General features: G+C 35.7%; 1 protein-coding gene across 2 annotated transcripts in view; it reads left to right on the forward strand.

The window, feature by feature from the left end:
- The window catches only part of GALNT3 (polypeptide N-acetylgalactosaminyltransferase 3), a 117,144-nt gene extending 98,376 nt beyond the window's left edge, over positions 1-18,768 (forward strand). For both annotated transcript variants that reach the window (XM_043991092.1, XM_043991091.1), the window contains exons 6-11: positions 636-753; positions 5,732-5,932; positions 7,658-7,789; positions 8,085-8,186; positions 16,029-16,181; positions 17,655-18,768. In XM_043991092.1, coding sequence (XP_043847027.1) covers positions 636-753; positions 5,732-5,932; positions 7,658-7,789; positions 8,085-8,186; positions 16,029-16,181; positions 17,655-17,777 — 829 coding nt within the window. In that variant the 3' untranslated portion in view covers positions 17,778-18,768. The remainder of the gene's footprint in view (positions 1-635; positions 754-5,731; positions 5,933-7,657; positions 7,790-8,084; positions 8,187-16,028; positions 16,182-17,654) is intronic.
- The last annotated feature ends 3,470 nt before the right edge of the window (positions 18,769-22,238 follow it).

The raw sequence follows: 22,238 nt of genomic DNA on the forward strand, positions 1-22,238 counted from the left end.
ATTGGCATGCCTGGTACTCAAACTCAGGTTTTCTGACTCCCAAAAGCATAGCACTGCCGATCCAACTCATGCTAGTAGCAAGAGAAGTTTCCATCAAATATTGGGGAAATAGGAAAATAATGTTTCTTTTTCTTTATGTTTCATGCCACTGAGAATGATATGAAGTTAATTAATTTCATTCTGCTTTGATCTTTCAATACATCCTGACGTGTATTATATAATCTTTATACAAATAATGCCACAAATTTTATATAATGCTTTATGATTTATAAAGTAGTTTCCTCATAATCCTGTGAGGTAGGTAACATTCTCATTTTACTCTGGTAAGGAAACTGAGATTCAAGAAGGTAAATGATTTGCCTGGGAGATGTAGCTTATAGATAGAGCTGCTAAGACTTGAATCTTGCTCTCTTAATAAATTACTGAGTAGCAAGTAAAACATAGATGACTTGGCTAGTGAAGGGTGAGTGCATGTATGTAGCATCTTTGAATATTTTCTTCAAAAATTGATTTTGAAGTGACATTTACAAAATGCTATCTTTAAACTTCTATTTGATTCCATTAGTGCTTAAAACACTTAGTGATTTTAGGTTTTTCTTTTATTTTTAAGTTTTGCCATGAATTTTGTTTTGCAGAACACCCACTTTTGCAGGAGGTCTTTTTTCTATATCAAAAGAATATTTTGAATATATTGGAACTTATGATGAAGAAATGAAAATCTGGGGAGGAGAGAATATAGAAATGTCTTTCAGAGTAAGTTTATTGGAGATTAACTATATTAAGCATTTGTATGTACTTTGTGCAAATCAATCGATAATGGATTACAAAGTATGTATTGTATGTACTTTAAATCTTAAGTGCTAGGAAGTTTGGAAGAAAAACCTTCCCTTTATAGATATATCAAATTATTTCTTTAGAGTTTAGCCCCTGTGTTTGGGTAATAATACCTATTAATGCACTTATCGTTAAGATAAATATAATCAAATTATGCTTCAGGAAATAATTTGATTGCCAAAGGAATCCATGGAAAATAATTATATAAGGTTTTAAAGGTCATAGGACTTAACTGTTTGAACAAAGTGAGCAGTTTTCCATGTAGAACTTAGAATACTAACTCTAAGAAGCAAAGCAGCAGTTTTCAATGTTTGCCCACATGTGACTCATATTTATTTGATCCACTGCTCAGCACAGTGCCTGGCACATAAGTAGCACTTACTGCTTTTGGTTGAATGATTTCTTCTTATGAGGTTTATTTGAAGTGCTTGTCATGATTTGTTTTCACCCCTTAGGCTGGTGTGTTTTAGGGCAATAGAAAACCTGAGATCAAGTCTCTATTATACATTTCATAACCAGAGGACCTTGGGCAGATACTTTACAAATCAGGAAGCCTTGGTTTCCTGAAAAGAGGGTTTGTTTTAATTTCCTTATTATCGATATATTTTTGAAGTTTGAAGATATTCGTATGAGTAACATATTGAATCATTTCATCTGAATTTAACCTATCAGATTATAATCAAATTTTATAGTATTCAATTAAATATTCATAACTAGAAAGAAATGGAAGAGAATAAGTATTTACATAATGCCTGCTTTGTACAAGACCTTCTAAGTGCATATTATAAATATCATCTGATCCTCACAAAAAACCTTTGAAGTCGGTACTGTTATTTTCTCCATTTTACAGTTGAGGAAACTGAGGGAAATAGTGACTTGCCCAGAGTCATAGAGCTAGTGAGTGTCTGAGGCTGGATTTGAATCCAAGGCTTCAGACTCCAGGCCCAGTACTCTATCCATCATACTACCAGCTGCTTCAGAAGTATAACATCAGATTGGAAAGCTATAAAGGCTTAAAAAAGGTTTTGCTCATACTGTGAAATTTTAGAAATACCTTTTACATCACAAAGCTATAATTCACATGTTTACACTGAATGAACTAACATCAATGTGAACATCTAGCAACCTACAAAGCTATATGCCAGTAACTGTACGTTACAATATGACTCTGTGATTAAAGTTCACTTGTAAATATTTTTAACTAACCAGATTTCCAGATGCTTGTTATTTAGAGCCTTTGATCAAAGAAGACAAAATTCATTTTTTTAAAAATAAGAGAAAAATATTGATACAATCATAATCTAAGCATTTATTAACAAAAAAGTATCATGGAAGAAGGATATATTGAGAATTTTCAACTTAAAAGAATAAGTATTTGTTTTTACAACTTATACCTGACTCCTCCTCCCCCTCATGGTAACAAAAACATCAATTTGTAATTGCTATGAGAATTTAAAAATATATATAAAACAGACATCTTGCTAGGGTAGAGTAAGTAGAGCCTGCTCCTTCTTGCACTTAGATTGCTGATCTGTGCCTCCATTTGCCCACATCATTTATGTATGATGACCAGTAAAAGTTGTGTCAATTACTGTATGTATAATACAAAAGAGCTTTGTCTTGATATACTCATTGAATGTAAGTAGACCTCCAACTTACTGATAGAAATACACTGTGGCATAATGTTTTGGGTGTTGGACTTGTCACTAACTAGCTGTGTGACCATTCACTGGTCACTTCATCTCTCTGAGACTCAGTTTCTTCAACTATAAAAGGTAGACAACACTTGTAGAATCTACACCAAAGGTGTAAGTAATCAAGTAATCAAATAGATGTAAAGCATTTCCCAGATTTTAAAACACTGTACAAATACCACCTGTTGACAGAGGAAAATGCATAAATGAGTGCATAATAGAATAATTTAAAAGCTGAATTTTGTGCGGTTTTATATAAAACATCTAAAATAGAGTCAGAATTTTCAATCCAACATACTGCAACGTTTGGTTACTGGCATATGGCTTTGTAGGTTGTTAGATGTTCATATTGATGTTAGTTCATTCAGTATAAACATGCGAATTGTAGCGCTGTGAGTTAAACATGAATTACATGTAATGCACTAAGCTAGGCTCCAGAGAAACAAGGACACAAATAATTCCTGACCTCAAAGAGCTTGCTTATATTCTATGTGGGGAACTCAGAATATACATGGTCAAAATATAATACAAGGTAGGCAGTGAAGAGGGCCAGAGAGAACTCTGACAAAGGACTTTAGAAAATTTGAAGTGGGAGAGTACACTAACTTGGTGAAGCAGGTAAAGCATTAGAGAAGACTTCATGGAGAAGATTGCATCTGAATTGATCTTTGTAGGAAGATTTTGAAAGGTGAAAATAAAGAATAAATTGCAATCCTAGGAATCATAGTGAGTACACAGAAACAGATGACAGAATGTTAAGTTCAGGAAACAGCTGATAGGTTAGTTTGACAGGAATATGGATTTCAAGAGGGGAAGAGTAATGTGAAATAAGGCTTTGGGTGTGTAAGTAGCAGTCAGATTATAGAAGGTCTTAAATGCACATCTGGACAATAGGAAACTACAGAAAGTTTTTGATAAGGCAAAGTGACACTTTTAAGCCTTTGCCTTAGGAAGACTCATTTTAGCAGTTATGTGAAGAATAGACAACAGGGATTAGGGTGGTAGCAATGGGAATGTGCAAGAAGGAAAGACTTGGGCAGTAACTAGATGTGGAGTCAAGGGAAAGGGGAAAGTCAGGGATGACTGGGAAGATGGTGTTGCTTCCAGAGAAGAGGCAAGTTTGACACTAGAAGGACCAGGAACATCCTTTGATACAAAAATTATTATAATTTTACTTTAAAATAAAAATTTTCATCCTACTATCTCTATTTTCTTTGCCTCATAGATTAAGAAAAAATGTACCATCAATTGATACAGGTTGGTCCTTTCAGGTATTCTTAAATTCTGGCCCTCCTTATATTAAGGGGAAAATGATGTGTTCACTTTTAGTTAGTTTTGAGTTTTGGGATTCTCCTTAAATATCCAGGCAATGATTGTCCAATATGCTGGAGTTTAGGGAAGAGATTAAGCCTGTATGTAAAGACTTGGTAGTAATCTGTGAACCCATTGAATGAGATCAAATAGTTTAGAAAAAGAGAGGGAAAAAGGTACCCGGACAGAGTCTTAGGGAACAATTATGCTTACAAGCTAGAAAAGATTAAGTATGATTCAGCAAAAAAATTGCTGAAAATCAGTTGCACGGATAGAAAAACCAACCAGGTCATGTAATATAAGGTAGAGGAGAGAATCCAGAAGAAGAGAGTGGCCATCAGAAAAGTCAGGGAGATGAAGCTGAAATAGGATTTAGCATTTGGAATCTTTGGTAATCTTTGAGACAGTGGTTTCAGTAGGATAATGGGATTAAAAGACAGATTTCTTTTTTCTCCCAATAAAGAATTCTTTAATATCAAATCTTTCAGACCAAATAAATCTTTAACACACACACACACACACACACACACACACACACACACAGATTAACATCAACAACTGAGGCACTACATACTACTCTTTGAGGGGGTGGGGGAGAGCTGGGCAATGAGGGTTAAGTGACTTGCCCAAGGTCACAGAGCTAGTAAGTATCAAGTGTCTGAGGCTGGATTTGAACTCAGGTCCTCCTGAATACAGGACCGGTGCTCTATCTACTGCACCACCTAGCTGCCCCCCTTTTTCTTTCTAAAAAAAATAATAAACATTTTTATTTCAAGTTTTGTTCCAAATTCTCTCTCTCCTTTCCTTCTTCACCCACCTCTTTGAGGCAGGAAGCAATTAGATATAGGTTATACATGTGTAATTATGTAAAACATTACCATATTAGTCATTTTGTAAAAGAAAACTTGAATAAAAGAAAAAAATGAAAGAAAGTAAAAAATAGCATGCTTCAGTCTGTGTTCAATCAATATCAATTCTTTCTTTGGAGGTAGATAGTATGAAAAGTCTAGTATGAAAAGTCTGATTTCAAAGGGTTAAGAAGCAAGTTTGTGGTAAAGAAGTGAATGCATCAGTATAACAAGGGACACAAGGTAATAATTTGAGAGGATGGCAAGATTAAGTATGTGTGTGTGTGTATACACACATATATGGAGGAGACCAAAGTATGTTATTGGGAATAAATGAGGAAGAAACCAGTGGATAGGAAGAGACTGAAGATAACAAAGAGGGAATGATTGAGGGGGCATGTTCTTTGTGGAGTTGTGAAGGAGTGGAATTAAGGGCACAGGAAAGCCCTTAGCTTTGGCTAAGAGAAGGGAAACTTCATCCTCTGAAACTGGGACAAAGGGAGAAAGGAAAGATGATGAATTTTAGAAAGGTCTTAAGGTATGGAACTGGGGAGATAATTGAGCTAAGGATGGAAGGCCTTCTAAAATAAAAGTATAATTAGTTGCCACTAGAGGATGGATCATTTTATAAAAAGTAATGGGGCAGCTAGATGGCGCAGTGGATAGAGCACTGGCCCTGGATTCAGGAGTACCTGAGTTCAAATCCGGCCTCAGACACTTAACACTTACTAGCTGTGTGACCCTGGGCAAGTCACTTAACCCCAATTGCCTTACTAAAAAAAAAAAAAAAAAAACAAAAAAAAAAGTAATACAAATGAATTTAAGGAAGTGTATTAAATTTCAGGAGAATGACCCTACTTATGAAGTTGGGATTTCTTTTTTTTTCCCCCCATCTGGTTTGTTTTTGTGGGGTTTTTTTGTGTTTTGGGGGGGGGGTTTTGGCAAGATGCTTAAAGATGAAGTTGAAAACCACTTTGATTTTTATTTTACATTTAAAATTTTACAAATACTCTGAATTTATACAAAAATATCATTAATTATCAGGTATGGCAATGTGGTGGGCAGTTGGAGATTATGCCTTGCTCTGTTGTTGGACATGTTTTTCGCAGCAAAAGTCCTCATACGTTTCCAAAAGGCACTCAGGTGATTGCTCGTAACCAAGTGCGTCTTGCAGAAGTCTGGATGGATGAATTTAAAGACATATTTTATCGAAGAAACACAGAAGCAGCAAAAATTGTTAAAGAGGTAAGTTATAAAGGAAAAATCAATGTTACAGACATCAGATTCCTTATTGAAATTTTCTTAACCAGAAGCCATAAAATAGGCTTTAAAAAAAAGTCAATTGCATCATTGTTTCAGTTGTAGAAAGATAATTTTAAATGAAACTTTTCATTTTAATAAAGTTACATTTTCAATCTTTTATGCAAAATAATTAGGATCAGTAGTTCAGTGTTAGTGTAACACAGCAAATAGATAGCACATTTGCAGTAGTATTATGCTAGGTTACTGCCCTTTCCCTTAGGTCAAACTCCCATTCACCCTGCTACTGAAACTGCAAAGAACAGACACATACTGATAGACATAGATGGTGATTTGCACATATTCTAAGTAGTCACTTTTGGTGAGAAATTCAAGAACAATATATTTTCACTTCAGAAGTCCCTCAGATTTTGTTACAAGGCTTTCTCATATGCTGAATTTGACACCATAATTTCAGTTTTATTCATCAAATAGTTATGCATTTACTATGTGCACAGCATTCTTCTAGGCACTGGTAGAGATATAAAAATGTACAAGACTGAGCCCTTACCTCATAGAACTTGTGGACTAGTAGACAGTTATCAACAAAATATCCTTAGCTAAATTACTACATTTACACATTTAACTCTTTTTTTTCCCTTTCCTTTTTTTTTTTTTGGTGGGACAATAGGGGTTAAGTGACTTGCCCAGGGTCACACAGCTAGTAAGTGTCAAGTGTCTGAGGCTGGATTTGAACTCAGGTACTCCTGAATCCAGGGCCAGTGCTTTATCCACTGCGCCACCTAGCCGCCCCCACACATTTAACTCTTAAACAAATGCAACATAAGATTGAATACTTAGCAAACTGATTACTGTTCTTGGCTTTGCTTGAAGATATATTAGTAACATAATGTTTCTTGTTTTTGATTTGATTTTCTGTTTTTAGTTTTAATTTTATTTGTGATTATTTTTATTTGTGATTTTATTTATTTTGGGGTAGGGAGGTCATAACTTTCAGAAAAATACTTTGAGTAATGAGCTTTAATCAAAATTGTTTTTCTCTAATATCAGTTGAAATAAGTAAACAGAGCTCTCTAAATGTGATTACCCTTTGAGCCTACTGTTTTGTCACTCTTAATTTTAAATGGGGAGGGGGAAATCAGTCTGTAAATATTCTTTTTTATTTATATCTAGTGATAAGTTTCATTGATTTTACAAAAAATTACTTTATAGATAAACCTGGTAAGTTATAGGTACTCCTACTTTAATTCATTTACACTCAAGAGATCTGGGTTCAAGTTCCAACATTGTCAAGTCCATCAATTGACTTTGGACAAATCACTTCCCCAGACTGTTAAATGAAGAGGATTGGACCAGTTGATCTAGAAAGATCCCTTCTATCTCAAATTCTACAAGGTTTAGTAAATGCCTTTGAATGGGAGAAGTTCTGTCACTTCTGATGTCACTTATGAAGTAGGAGAGCAAATACTGTCATGACTTCTAAATCACTGCAATAGCATTGGTGATACCTTCTGTGAAGACAGATCATCATCTAGACACCAATTGGTGCAAATAAGCTGAAACTTAGTGGTGACCCCAAGTTTTTGAGAGACCTTAATATGAGCACACCCTTCCCCCCCATAAAAAAAAACGATTTGAAAATTTAAAATTAGATCTGGGTTTATATGAGATATCCTATAGCTTCTGATTGTTTCTCTTATCTTCCTTCAGAAATCGTTTGGAGATATTTCAAAAAGACTTGAAATAAAACACCGTCTCCAATGTAAAAATTTTACTTGGTATTTAAACAATGTGTATCCAGAAATATATGTGCCAGATCTTAACCCTGTAATATCTGGATATGTAAGTATCTTCCTTTTCCTCATTGGTTACTCATAGTACCAAGACACTCAACTCTGAGATTCTGTGATTTATTTATTTTTTTACTGATTCTATTATTCAAGTAAAATTAGTATTTGTTGACCACATGATAGATGTCCAAGAATGCTGAACTTGTTGATAGGTTACTTATGAGATTTTTCAATCTAATAATCCTTTATTTTATTCATTCACATTAATTTTATATTAATTAAGCTTGTATATAAATACTAATTTCTTTAATTTTAAATATAACTAACATGAAAAAAATTTTCTGTAGATACAAAATAAAGGTCGCCATTCGTGCTTAGATGTTGGAGAAAACAACCAAGGGGGCAAACCACTAATTATGTATACATGTCATGGTCTTGGAGGAAACCAGGTAAAGTATCACATTAAGTGATATATAATCCATATTAGCACACATACATTAATGTAAATTAAGGTTAATTTTTTTTCTTGTCTAATATTTTATGCTCAGGATCACATTTTGCTTTAAGCACTATCCACTTTGTATTTATGTAAACTGAGATAAAATTAAACAATTTGTAGTTAAGGTTCAAGGAGTGTACTATTTTAAACATTGGTTCTTTGACCTTGGCAGCAGCTTGTACCTATATAACTTGTTTGCACATCCATCCAGCAGAAATAACTGAGTTTAATTAATATCATTTTTATTAAAATTATAATTCACTTTATTAAATACTTTACTATTAATGGCTTATTAAAATTTTTCTTGTTGACATGAAACCAGTAGAAAATTACATACAAAGGCCATGTGTCAAAGTAGATGACTCCATGCTATGATATAATATTTCTAGTTAATCCCTAAGTGGTACAATTATAAATTATTCCTGTGAAAACCATTATCATTATGTGAAAGTTTATTACAGCAGGAAGCATCCCCTTCGCATTTCCACTCTTGTCATCTATAGCCTCTAAATTAATGAAAGACCCAGCTCTCAAATTCATTTTTCTTGGTGCTCTCTGATTAGCATCAGCATTGTTACAAACTCCTCCTTTCCTACCATCCTACCAACTTCTCTTTATTGCAGAAAATGAAGATAGAAAAACCATGTAAAAAAAGCAATCACTAGATTTTCTTTCCTTGACCTTTGCAAGCAGCTGTTGGCAGGATTGTATAAACTCTTTGAGCATGAAAGGAAAATGTTTGTGATATCTGGCATTAAAAGCATGAAGTCTTGAAAATGTGAGACCTAAGAAGATAAGAATGCTTTCTTTGCCCTTCAGTACCACCCAGCTTTCCTCTCCTTCAACTTTCCTTAATCTAGGCCCAATCTCTTAATACTAATACCAAGTGAATCTATTGTGACTTGGGGATGAATTTTGAAGAGACTAAGGGAAAGGATTAGAGACAATGATGGGTTGGGCCCAAGAATGGAAAACTAAGAAATGATTGTTTTAGCATTTCCTTTTCAATTTACATTTCCTGCCTGGGCAGCTAGGTAGCACAGTGGATAGAGTGCTGGCCCTGGAGTCAAGAGCACTTACCTCAGATCCTGGCTGTATGACCCTGGGCAGGCCACTTAACCCCAATTGCCTTAAAACATCTGGGGCTATCTCCACTCATACTGGTCAGTGTCTTGCCACTGGACCCAGACGCCTCTAAAGGAGAGAGTGAGGTTGGTGACCTTGCACAGTCCTCCCTCACTTAAATCCAGTTCACTGGGGTGATGGCATGACCCCTTCCAGAATGAAGGACAAACAACAACAATACATTTCCCACCTCATTTTGTTATTCAGTCTTTTCATTTGGAGTTTTCTTGGCAGAGATTTGGAGTAGTTTGCCATTTCCTTCTCCAGCTGATTTTACAGGTGAGGAAAAGGAAGCCAACAGGGTTAAGTGACTTGCCCAGGGTCATACAGCTAATAAGTGTCTGAGACCAGATTTGAACTCAGGAAGATGAGTCTTTCTGACTTCAGGCCTAGCACTCTCATTTTAAAAGATGTAATGTATGAAATTATGTATAGTGAAGTGAGCAAAACCAAGAGAACATTGTGCACAGAGACAGAAATATTATTTGATGAAGAACTGTGAATGACTTCACTATTTTTAACAATACAGTGATCCAAGACAATCCCAAAAGACTATTGATGAAACATACTATCCACCTCCAAAGAAAGAACTGATATTGATGGAACACAGACTGAAGCATGCTATTTTTCACTTTCTTTCATTTTTTTCTTTTAATCAAGTTTTCTTGTACAAAATGACAAATATGGTAATGTTTTATATAATCATACATGTATAACCCATATCTGATTGTTTCCTGCCTCAAGGAGGGGGGAGAGGAGAGAAAGAGGGATAAAAATTGGAACCCAAAACTATAAATAAAAATGTTTATTACCAAAAAAGATATAAATAATTAAGATATTTTTAATTAGTTTTTTGTGTGAACTAACAATATGCTGCACTGCTAAAAATCATCCTTTTAAGAATGCCTCAAATGCCTCTTTATTTTATAATGTCCACCTTTTTTCGTTTGAGATTAAGCTGATTTTCATGATAGGTCACCCTGGGTGCATTCTGACCTTCTTTATTCAGAATACATTGTTCCATTCATTCCTGTAGGTGATGCAGAATAATTTTGTTATTCAGATTTTCTTTGTATTTGAAAATATTTTCTTGATTGCTTGTAAAATTTGTCATTTCTTAAGTGGAATTTTAAGTTGAACCACCACTAAGTGTCTCAAGTTTACAGCTTTGTGGTTTGTTTTTCTTTCTTTTTTCTTTTTTTTGGCGGGGGAGGTGGGGTGGGGCAATGAGAGTTAAGTGACTTGCCCAAGGTCACACAGCTAGTAATTGTCAAGTTCCTGAGGCCAGATTTGAACTCAGGTCCTCCTGAATCCAGGGCCCATGCTTTATCCACTGCGCCATCTAGCTGCCCCAGTTTGTTTTTCTTTTTCTTTTTTTTTTTTTGAGCTATCTATGAATTCTTTCAATTGGCATTTTGACTTCTATGTTCAGAAGTTCTGGGCAGTTTCTTCATAATTGTTTCTTGTATTATGATGTTCAGGTTTTTTGATTTGTGTTCTTTTGGGAGACCTATATTTCTTTGGTTGTCTCAATGCATCCTGTCTTCAATATCAGTATGTTTTACTTGAAGAGAAAACATGTTTGGGGCAGCTAGATGGTGCAGTGGATAGAGCACTGGCCCTAGATTCAGGAGTACCTGAGTTCAAATCCGGCCTCAGACACTTAACACTTACTAGCTGTGTGACCCGGGGCAAGTCACTTAACCCCAAATGCCTTACTCAAAAAACAAACAAAAAAAACCATGTTCTCTTTTGATGTTATTGTTTTTTGTTTATTGTCCTTTATTTCTGTGTATTTGCCTTCCTAATCTGTTGTCCTTTTTGTTTGTTTCTTTGGTGCAAGTTAACATCACAGATGCATGTTTTTCTTTTCTGCCCATTATTTTTGCTGTGCAGGCTACAAATTCTGCTCTCACAAGTCTCATTTCACTTTTAAACCCATGTTCTCCTCAAAATCCACAGGGTCCTCTATTTTATCAAGTGTGGAATCATTTTCCTTTGTTTTGCAGTATTTATTCATTGATGCCTGAACTAGTTTACTAGCTCTGGACATCATATTTCTTTCTGCTGTTAAAATTTTCCCTTTTGGCTTATCTGCTTGTGCTCAAGATCTTTGAATTTTCTCATTCCTGAAATCTTTGGGAATTTCAGGGTCCCCCCCCACCTGCTTATTTTTCCCTGATTCTCTCACTTCTTTTTGTTTTTGTTTTTTTTTTTTTTAGTGAGGCAGTTGGGGTTAAGTGACTTGCCCAGGGTCACACAGCTAGTACGTGTTAAGTGTCTAAGGTCGGATTTGAACTCAGGTACTCCTGACTCCAGGGCCAGTGCTCTATCCACTGCACCACCTAGCTGCCCCATGATTCTCTCACTTCTGATAGTGATTTCCTTGTTGACTGGATCTCAAAAGTGTCTCAGCCTCCTTTTGCACTGGGCTATTAGTGGTTCACCAGCCTAGGTCTCTGTGTCCAAGTGATTTGGGTAGAGGGAGGAACTGAGCCAGCATGATTATGGTCCCTTTTCTCTCAAGATTAGTAGAGTGCCACACAAACCTCAACATGGTGTCCTGTCCAGTTCCTTCTGTTTCTCAGTTCTCTGGCATGACAATACTGATAATATTGCACATTGGAGAAATTTCTGTCATTTGGAATTTGTCTCTCTAGGACCAGGGATTTGGGGGATGGGTGGGACTTGGGGTGAGGAGTTGAGCTCTGTTTCAAGGCCAGACATGTATTTTGCCCCCTTGATCTCTGTTTCTCCATTCTCCTGTAGAGATCTTTTGCAGCACAGAACACTGCCATGGTGGTGTTTTTGAGACTTCAGCAAATATCTGTAGTTTGGGACTTGGAGCTCCAAGGCATTGGAAAGAGGAAAGAAGTGGGGAGACTATGATATGAGGTTATATTTTGTTGTAAATCCATGGGTCTGGTTGGCTAAGGCAGTCTTGCTGCCATGAAAGGGTTGCAAAAAAAGAGTACAGGTTAGGCATTAATTAAGATGAGGTTGCGGGTGTTTTGGTTTGTTTTTTTTTTTTATTTTGGGTTCCTGACATCTTAGACCATGAAGACTTCTGAAGCTGCTTTGTCTTTAGTGCACAATTTCTGTTTTTGAGAAGTTTGAAAGATTGTTGAGGTTCAGAGAAAATGTCTAATTCCCCATCTTAATGGTCGTGTTATTCAGAAGTTCTCTAAAAATCATTGTTTTTTTTTTTATAAAATACCATCCATTTTCTCCATAGTTCCCTTAATCTTAATCTGTTAGCCATCCCAGTTGGATTATTAATTTATTGCCAGAATGTGATCCCTGCCTTCTTGCCTCCATGCTTTTGACTCATGCAGTTCTTTCCACTTGGAATGCCCTTTGCCTCATCCTGCCCTCTCTCCTAAACTAATTCAAATGCAAGGTTCTTCAAGATGCCTTCCCTAATCCTTTCTTTTCTTACCCAGAAGAAATTTTTATCCTTCCCCTGAACTCCTAAAGAGAAGCATTTTATTTGTATTCTTAAGACATGAAAGATGTCTTATTATCTTTTTTCCCCTGTTAAATGATCATGATGGTCCAGACCTGTCACTTTTTTTTCTTTAGCCCTGGGCCCATCTGGGAGTCTGGTGAAGCCTGTGGACTCCTCTTCAGAGTAGTGGGTTTTTTTTTGTTTTGGTTTTTTTTCTTTTTGTTTAGTAAGGCAATTGGGGTTAAGTGACTTGCCCAGGGTCACACAGCTAGTAAGTGTTAAGTGTCTGAGGCCGGATTTGAACTCAGGTACTCCTGACTCCAGGGCTGGTGCTCTATCCACTGCACCATCTAGCTGCCCCAGAATAGTGTTTTTAAGACCATAAAACACAGGATTACAAAGTCAATTATAGTGAAATACAGTTCTCAAAGTATTAAAAAAAAATTTCACAGACCCTCAGTTAAGAAAAATTCCTATAGGGAGTTGCTTAGGTCATTAAAATGGATTGTCCATGGTCACAGAGCTAATATGTATAAGAGTCAGGACTTGATACCACATCTTTCTGACTTCAGGGCTGATTCTTCGTCTACCTTTGTCATGCTACCTCTCACCATATGTGCCTCCCCCCCCCAAAAAAAAAAAATTCCCATATCTTAAGCTTCTCAGAGGCAGCATAATAGAGTATGGACAGAGAGGCAGAAGGTATTAAATCCTAATTCAGATGTTTACTAACCTTGTGACCCTGGCTAAGTCACCTAAACTTTATTTTCCTTATCTTTGCAATGATGGGGTTGAACTCAGTGGTCCCTAAAGGCCCTTCTAGCTCAAGATTTTGTGATCATGGTTTTGTCTCAGTGTAAAGAATGTTCTTTCTTGATCAGTTAAAAAGTTAACATTGTTAATATGTAAAAGTTCTTCACCAATAAATGGAAGCTGAGATAGAATTAAAAAGACCAGAAGTACTTGAAAAAGCAGCATTTAAAATTTTTTATTAATATATTTTGTTTCTACAACACCTGAATTTCCCTCTCTACCTCTCCTCCTCCCAGAAATTTATCCTTTATATTATATAATAAATAATGTATTTATTAGGATAAAAACTTTTTAAAGAAAGAATTATAAAGAGAAAGAAAAGAAAAAATCAGGAAAACTGATTAATACATTAGAAACCTGCATCATGTGGAATTTTTCACAGCCATAGGATATCATAACCCCCTCCCCAGTCCTCCAACTTCTACATAGGAGTAGCAGGAAGGTTTTTATTTCTATCTGTTCTTGGGGTGGGGGGTGGGGAGGGAGGTAAGCTTGTTCTTTTTCATTTTGCAATATACATTTTTTGAAGTTTTGTGGTTGTGTTTATATTTTTATAGTTGATGTGCATATTGCTTCCTTGACTCTGTTTACTTTCCATGCTTCTTTGGATCCATCATTGTCACGACACAGCAATATTCCATTACATTCCCATATCACAATTTTTTTAGCCATTTCCTAAGTGGTGGGCATCAATTTTTGTAAATTCTTTGTTACCACAAAAAGTGCAGACGGCATGTTTTTAACATACAATGTGTGTGCTTCTTACAACCTATTCAGTGGTTTTCTGGGTATTAGTGTTGTACTGAGGCTCCTTGAGTTTTCAGGGTTCTGATTCCCACCTTCCAACTTTCTTGATATTCTTCCTATATCTTAGTATTGAAAGAATATGAGGAGCAGCTAGGTGATGCAGTGGATAAAGCACCGGCCCTGAATTCAGGAGTATCTGAATTCAAATCCGGCCTCAGACACTTGACACTTACTAGCTGTGTGACCCTGGGCAAGTCACTTAACCCCCATTGCCTGCAAAAAAAAAAAAAAAAAGAATATGAACCAATTGTTTAATCCCTTACTAGGCACTCATGTTGGTAGTAGACTAATGTAAATCATAGTCTCTTTTGTTATATAATTATTTAAGAGAGCATGTAAACTGTAATGATTGGAATGATGCCACCTGCTGGAGACTTACTATAGAAAAGCTCTGCCATGAAAGGAAGGTCTTTGAGGGCAAGACCATGCGTCTTTTCTTTGGCGTCAGGAAGTGACATTTGCTGGTGGGAAGAGGAAGGGGGAGCCGGACTCTCTGTCTCTCTTTTCCTGAGGACGCTGGTGGAGAAGGGAGCTAGAAATGCGCTCTCCCTTTAATAGATAGGAATCTAGGCCTTCCTCTCTTTACCAAATTCTTATTCTCCTTAATAAATGCTTAAAAATCTTACTCTTGCTAAAGCTTATAATTTATTGGCGACCACTCATTAGATCTTTTAGACAGACTAGCTAGAATTTTAGCCTTAACAAAATATTCTTGTAAATTGTATATATTCTTGATTGCATATTTTATGGGGGTGTTTATGTAGTTGAAGAATAAAAGTAGTAATAGGATAATAGAATATTAGAAATGGAAGAGATGTCAGAAGTCATATAATACAACTCCATTGTATTATAGACAAGGAAATTTAATATATTAAAGAGATCTTAAGAAATATCTTTTTTTTTTAAGTGAGGCAATTGGGGTTAAGTGACTTGCCCAGGGTCACACAGCTAGTAAGTGTTAAGTGTCTGAGGACAGACTTGAACTCAGGCACTCCTGATTCCAGGGCCGGTGCTCTATCCACTGCGCCACCTAGCTTCCCCAAGAAATATCTTAAGAAATTTGAGATATTAAAATATTAAGAAATTACAGATAAGGAAACTTAATTTAATTTAGCTAGTTAGTGAGGGGATTAGGGGCAGCTGGATAGAGCACTGGCCCTGAAGTTGGAAGGACCTGAGTTCAAATCTCACCTCAAACACTTACTAGCTGTGTGACCCTGGGCAAGTCACTTCCCTAATTGCCTTAAACATCTGGGACTATCTCCAGTCATCCTGGTCTATATCTTGCCACTGGACCCAGATAGCTCTGGAGGAGAGAGTGAGGTTGGTGACCTTGCACAGCCCTCCCTCACTTAAATCCAATTCACTGCAAATCATGACATCACCCTGATGTTGTGGTCCTATTTGAAAACAAAGGACAAACAAAATCCAGTTAACAAGAACCCAGATCTCCTGACATCTTACTTGGTCATAAGATAAACTGATGATTTAAAATAAGCTTTTTGAATGTATTTCTGTTTGAAGTACTTTATTCTACAACTGAACCATTATTCTTATGTGGCTGCTCGGTATCTAATAGAATTCTTCTTTTCTCCATAGTATTTTGAATACTCTGCACAGCATGAAATTAGGCATAGTATCCAGCAGGAGTTATGTCTTCACGCTGTTCAAGGCCCGGTTCAATTGAAGGCATGTAGCTACAAAGGTCAGAGAACACTTACCATTGATGCACAGAAATGGGAGATTCGAAAGGTATTTATTAGATTACACTTTTGTGGAATTATTTTTGTTAGACTGCAAACATTTGCACACTTGATAAGGGAATATATGAAATGTCACTTCATTTATAGTACCCAAGGGAAATTTTTTGCCATGTCAACTATGCTGATATGTAACTCTACTCATAAGGTATTTTAGACATATTTTGTTATTATACTGATAAGCTTACAAAAAATTTTTTGCCCATCTATTTCACTGTACTTCCTAAAGAATATCTTCATGAGTTACTACTCATGAGACTTCACAATTTCATGGTATATTTTGGTAAATACTTTGTGTTATTAATCCCTTTAACCTTATCCCACGTTAAAGCAATATTTTGATACATGTGATACTTTATGCATCTTTTTGTTTCTTACATAAGAAAGAAGAAATTTTTCATTATTTGAATTACTTGACACTTTTTTTTTTTAGTGAGGCAGTTGGGGTTAAGTGACTTGCCCAGGGTCACACATCTAGTAAGTGTTAAGTGTCTGAGGCCGGATTTGAACTCAGGTACTCCTGACTTCAGGACCAGTGCTCTATCCACTGTGCCACCTAGCTGCCCCTACTTGACACTTTTTAATTTTTCTGGACAAAGCTCAACTCAGACCTTTTGAATTATTAAGATTCCAGGTTAGAATTCAGTGAGATACTTTTGTGGATCATAAAATGAAATAAAAGCAACTTTACTTAGAATGATTAGAAGGATTCAATTCTTAAAGTTAGAAAGGTTACTCTACTTCCTCATTCACTGTGACTTTGGTCAGAAAGGCATTATCAAGGACCAATTATGCTAAATGTTCCAACACCAATTCCTTGGGCCTTATAGACCCTACACTGGACCTATTAGACCTCAAACTGCAAGAAAGCCAGACCAGTGATGATCCAGAGAATGGCCCTTCTTGACTCCTAAAAGAGAAACAAGCCTACCTTACATAAAACAAGTGTCATTCCAACTATCCTCATGAACCTGGTGATAAATGCCTTTTTTCTTTTATTACTGAATGTGCCTTTTAAAAACTGTCTATAAAGTTAGAAGCTAACTTTAAAGTCTATATCATATAATCTTATGTAACATAAATCCATTACTTCAGGGATAGTGTGAGAAGACTTTTTAAAAAGTCAAGCCTTAAGGATAAATTATTTGATTGATGCTATTTTTCCCTTCAGGTACATTTATTGATTATTTGGTTCTAGCGTTGCTAGGATTTTTAAAAGTTCCTTAACCTAGTACCTTCATTTAAGTTATAGGCTATTGTAGTGATCAAAGTGATAACAATTGTAAAATAGCCGAGGAGCTACAAAAATTATTTATAAGAGTTTTTATGTCATCATAAAAAGCAAATTAGGTAACATATCTAGAAGTGATGTGAGGTTCGATGTTTTGCCGTAACAAGAATTTGAAATGTGTTTGCCATTTGATCAGGATGAAACTGAGTGTCTCTTTTCTTTTCTTCACTCCAGGATCAACTACTATACAATCCATCACTAAACATGTGTCTTATGGGAAATGGAGAACACCCAAGCTTGGTGCCATGCAACCCCTCAGATGTATTCCAGCAGTGGGATTTTGTCCATCAGAATTAAGTGTTACTTAGAATTAGGGAATTAAAAAAGGAGATACTTTCTTATAAAACTGTGACTAGGCATACACTGTAGTTATGGAAAATGATGCAAAAGCAGCTAATTGTAACTTATTCCAAGTGCATTTTTCCTTATTTATATCTTTAAATGTTCAAGTGGCATCACTGCTACAGAAATCCCTTAAGGTTCTGTTTTCAAGCACAATATAACTAGTAATACCAAAGACTCTTTTTTTGAGATGTCCAGGTTTAGGGAAAAGATGTTTACAGTATGCTGAAAGTTAATTTGCAGAATAAGGTGGTGTTTGTGTGTCATATCTTTAAACAAAGATGCATACAGATAATGCACACTCACAACTTAAAGATATTATATTTCCCCAGGTTTCTGGGGAGGTAGTATAGATTTGATACTGTATTTTTTTAATGACTTAGAAACTGATCAATGAAGGTCAGGTACTGACCTTTATATATGGTGTGCAAACCAGAAAATTTTATAGGTCTAGGATTTATATTTTTATTTAAAAATACAGGTAATTGATTTTTGCCTTTGGTTCACTTGTTTGTCAAGTGTATCCTTAAACATGATATTAAATGAATAAGGTGGTAGAGGAATATTTTTAGCATTTCACAGTCTTGGCAGATTTTTAACACTACCGTTTTCAAACCCAGTGCCCATTCCTCTTGAAGCACTTATGTCTTCCTTAAATGACCATTCTTAAATAACTTTACTGTGTGTTTTCCTTAAGCAACATTTTTTAAAACTTTTCATAAATGACTTTCTATGGAAAAGGTGCTTTCTAATGTTGGTCTTCTTTTTCTACTATAATTCATTAATCTTGTATGTTTGTGAAATTTAAATTCAGATGCAAAATTCAGAAGTCTTTTGAACACTAAATTTTATTTGCTACTGGTTTAATTACAAAAAAAGTCCTTTTTATGAACTTTTTCTTATCAGGAAAGCTTTATTTCTTTTTGTCTAATGGAAAACACAATAAAGAAACAGTACAACTCCCATTTTGTGACTTTTCTTCTCTGGATTAAACATTTAAAATGATAGAAGGAAGGGGGCAAAAAAAACCCCGGTGAGATAAAATTTGCTAAGCTTTTGTATTTGTTGGGGTGGGGGGGTGGGGTGATGTCTTGCATCTCATCCAGATGTAGGGGAAGAGAGGTATAGCAAAAAGGTAAAAAGACTTCATTCATCGATTCTAGAAGAACTGGTTTCTGTACTGTACTCTGAAACAATTTCTCGCTTGTTTAATTTCTTTATTGGTTTAAAGTGGGGAGAGGAGTATAAAAATGGTGATGACTATTACTGCCCATAGTACTTCTGAGGGGATAGGTACATACATAGATATATGTATATTTATTGTTTATTTGTTTGAAAAAAGTTAGATGCTCACTTTACTTAAAGCATTTGTCTTCCTTAAATAGTTTTTCTTAAGTAAGTTACCGTTTATATTCCTTAGGCTACATTTTAAAATACCTTAAAATGAAAAAATATATACTTTAAAATGTCTGTGCATCTGTGATCTCACTGATGTCTCTCACAACTGTGGATTGCAACCCCCTTCTCACCTCATTTTATGTGATTTTTGTCCATATCTTCCTATAAATCCTGTACTCATGTCCACTTAATAGGCATTTGGTACTTATCACAGAACCTAGCACATAGTAAGTAATTTACAAATGTTTGTTTATTGACTGATAGATGTTCCTTGAGGTTTTTTGAAAATATTTTTTAAAAATTTAATTTGCCATCATCTTTGATTTGTTCATTTATTATACGTTATTCTTACTTCTTTTTCTGCCTATTTTAAACATTTATCAAAGATGACTTGAAATTGTCTTCATTGATATCAGTCTTTTTTTTTTACTTTTGAGGTGTGAATTTTAAATACAAAATCTTTTGAATGCTAACTGTTATTTGCCACTGATTAAGTTAATGTAGGGTTACAGTCATGGTATTATTTTAATATAAATATATATTATAACTCACTGATTTTATTTTTAATATTATTCATATAATTTGTTTTTTATATTTCCTTCATTTCCAAATACATCCTTTACCTTCTACCCAGAGAGCCATCTCTTTCCCCCACAATTTTTTTCCCTACTAGATCTCATTTTTCTTCTCTCTTGGGTTGGAAATTCAATGGCTACTCATAGAATTGGTCATAATACTTTTCTGCATGGAAATTGTAATCTGCTGTTTTTCTTTGGTATACCAGTTTGCCCCTCCTTAGGTAGCCTTGTGTCCCTCAACTCCCTGGAGCTACACCCAGTCAGCTTTAGTTGTTTAACTGAATATTTGACTCAACATTTATATGTGTTTGGTGGAAGTGAAGGGGGTTTGAGGAGAGAGGTGATTGGAGTTAAGTGACTTATCCAGGGTCACACAGCTAAGTGTCTAAGGTCAGATTTGAACTCAGTTCCTTCTGACTCCAGGGTCAGTGCTCTATCCATTGTGCCACCTAACTGTACCCCCCCTTTCTGAATGGCTGATTATCTTTTATTTAGAGAAAAATATTTGAGAATAATCTTGAGGATGGGGTAGTTTTTTTGTTTTGCTTTGTTTTGTCTTAAATAGTAATTGACCCCAGGGGCAGCTAGGTGGTGCAGTGGATAAAGCACCAGCCTTGGATTCATGAGGACCTGAGTTCAAATCTGGTCTCATACACTTGACACTATATTTTTTTTTTGCAGGGCAGTGAGAGTTAAGTGACTTACCCAGGGTCACACAGCTAGTAATTGACCCAGAGTTTCACCTAAAACTAACACTAGTACTTTTAAATTTATTCTTCAGTCTACACAGTCTGTATCACAATCGTTATTCCAAATCCATTTCCAAAATATGTAATATCCCATATGACACCCTCTACATCCATGTATTTTATATGCTCTAAGTCTAGAGTAAAACACTTAGGTACCTTATATATACAGCTCAGAACTCCCTGTTTCAAAAGATCCACCCCACCTCAGCAGCTCCAGCCCCAGAGATTCCAAGTGTGCACCACCAAACCTACCTTCACAAAGGAGCAAAAAAAGTTCCACAAACCAACCAACACATCAGCCATGTCTGACAGTATATACAATATTCCAAACTCTTAATTCCCCAGTTCTACATTCGGATGTGTACCCAGAGATTCTTTTTTCTATATGTAGAAACTAAAACATTTAGTGACTGAAATTTGCATAAAAATATAAACAAAATTAAATATTCCATCAAATTTTTGTCGTAGTGATTAACAGATATTTTGTTGTTGTTCAGTAGTGTGACTCTTTGTGACCCCATTTGCAGTTTTCTTGGCAAAGATACTGGAGTATGTCATTTCCTTCTCCAGCTCTTTTTTTTTTTTTTTAACAGATGAATTGAGGATCACACAGCTAGTAAATGACTAAGGTGGATTTGAACTCAGGTCCTCCTGACTCCAGGACCAACACTCTATCCACTGAACCATCCAGCTGCCCCAACCAGGTTTATACAGAGATACAACTGTCAGTGCCAGTAATCAATGAATCTAAGAGTGGGTCAAATAAAGTTACTCCTTTTTGCCTTTTTGTATCAGTGATGCCAGTAATACAAACATTATTAATATCAGTGAATTTTCCCCTCATGGGAGAATCAACAATCTCTACATGCATTTTCACACTGCCATTAATATTGAAAATATTCTGGACTACTTATCATAGCTCAAGAGTTATGTAACTTTTTCATCCCCTCATTTCAGCAGGTCGAGGACTTTCAGAACCTCATTTTTACCATTGTTTGGAGATGAGGATGCATCTTGTGAAAGGCAAAGATGATCTTCAATTAAATTAGTCTATCAATAGGATCCTTGGCTTTAATTTCAGCATCAACAAGGCAAGTTGTTTTGGCACCCTCTTGTAATGATTAAAGATTGTGATTGGGGGTGAAATTCATATTCTTATCTAGTTCAGAAGACTTGTCATTGTCCCATTTTCCACACAAATTATTTTATTGGGGAATGGAATCTTGGGAATAGGAAGAATTTCCTTAAATTCTGACACTTGATACAGTTAATAGAAAAGTTATCCACTGGAACTATATAGCATTCCCCTGAGAATTTTAGAAGAATTCAACTGAAATTGTATTCAGCAAAATGCGATTCATTGCAAATGGCCATCATACCAATAGTCTAACAGACTGCTGATATGATCCCCATTTCTAAGAAGTCAGAGGTTAGTGAGCCACACTTATATAATGGGCAATTTGGTAGAATCAGTGAAGAATTGAATGTGGTGGGAAATATAATTTTTATAATGGAAAATGTCTCCATTTACAAACACTTCTTTCTATTCATAGGTTCATAGACTTAGATCTATAAGATATAAAGGTGATCTGGTCCACTCTGCTCATTTTACAGATGAGAAAATGGGGGGCAGCTAGGTGGCAAAGTAGATAAAGCACTGGCCCTGGATTCAGGAGGACATGAGTTCAAAT

Source organism: Dromiciops gliroides, chromosome 3, assembly GCF_019393635.1.
Source record: "Dromiciops gliroides isolate mDroGli1 chromosome 3, mDroGli1.pri, whole genome shotgun sequence".
Classification (NCBI taxonomy): Eukaryota; Metazoa; Chordata; class Mammalia; order Microbiotheria; family Microbiotheriidae; genus Dromiciops; species Dromiciops gliroides.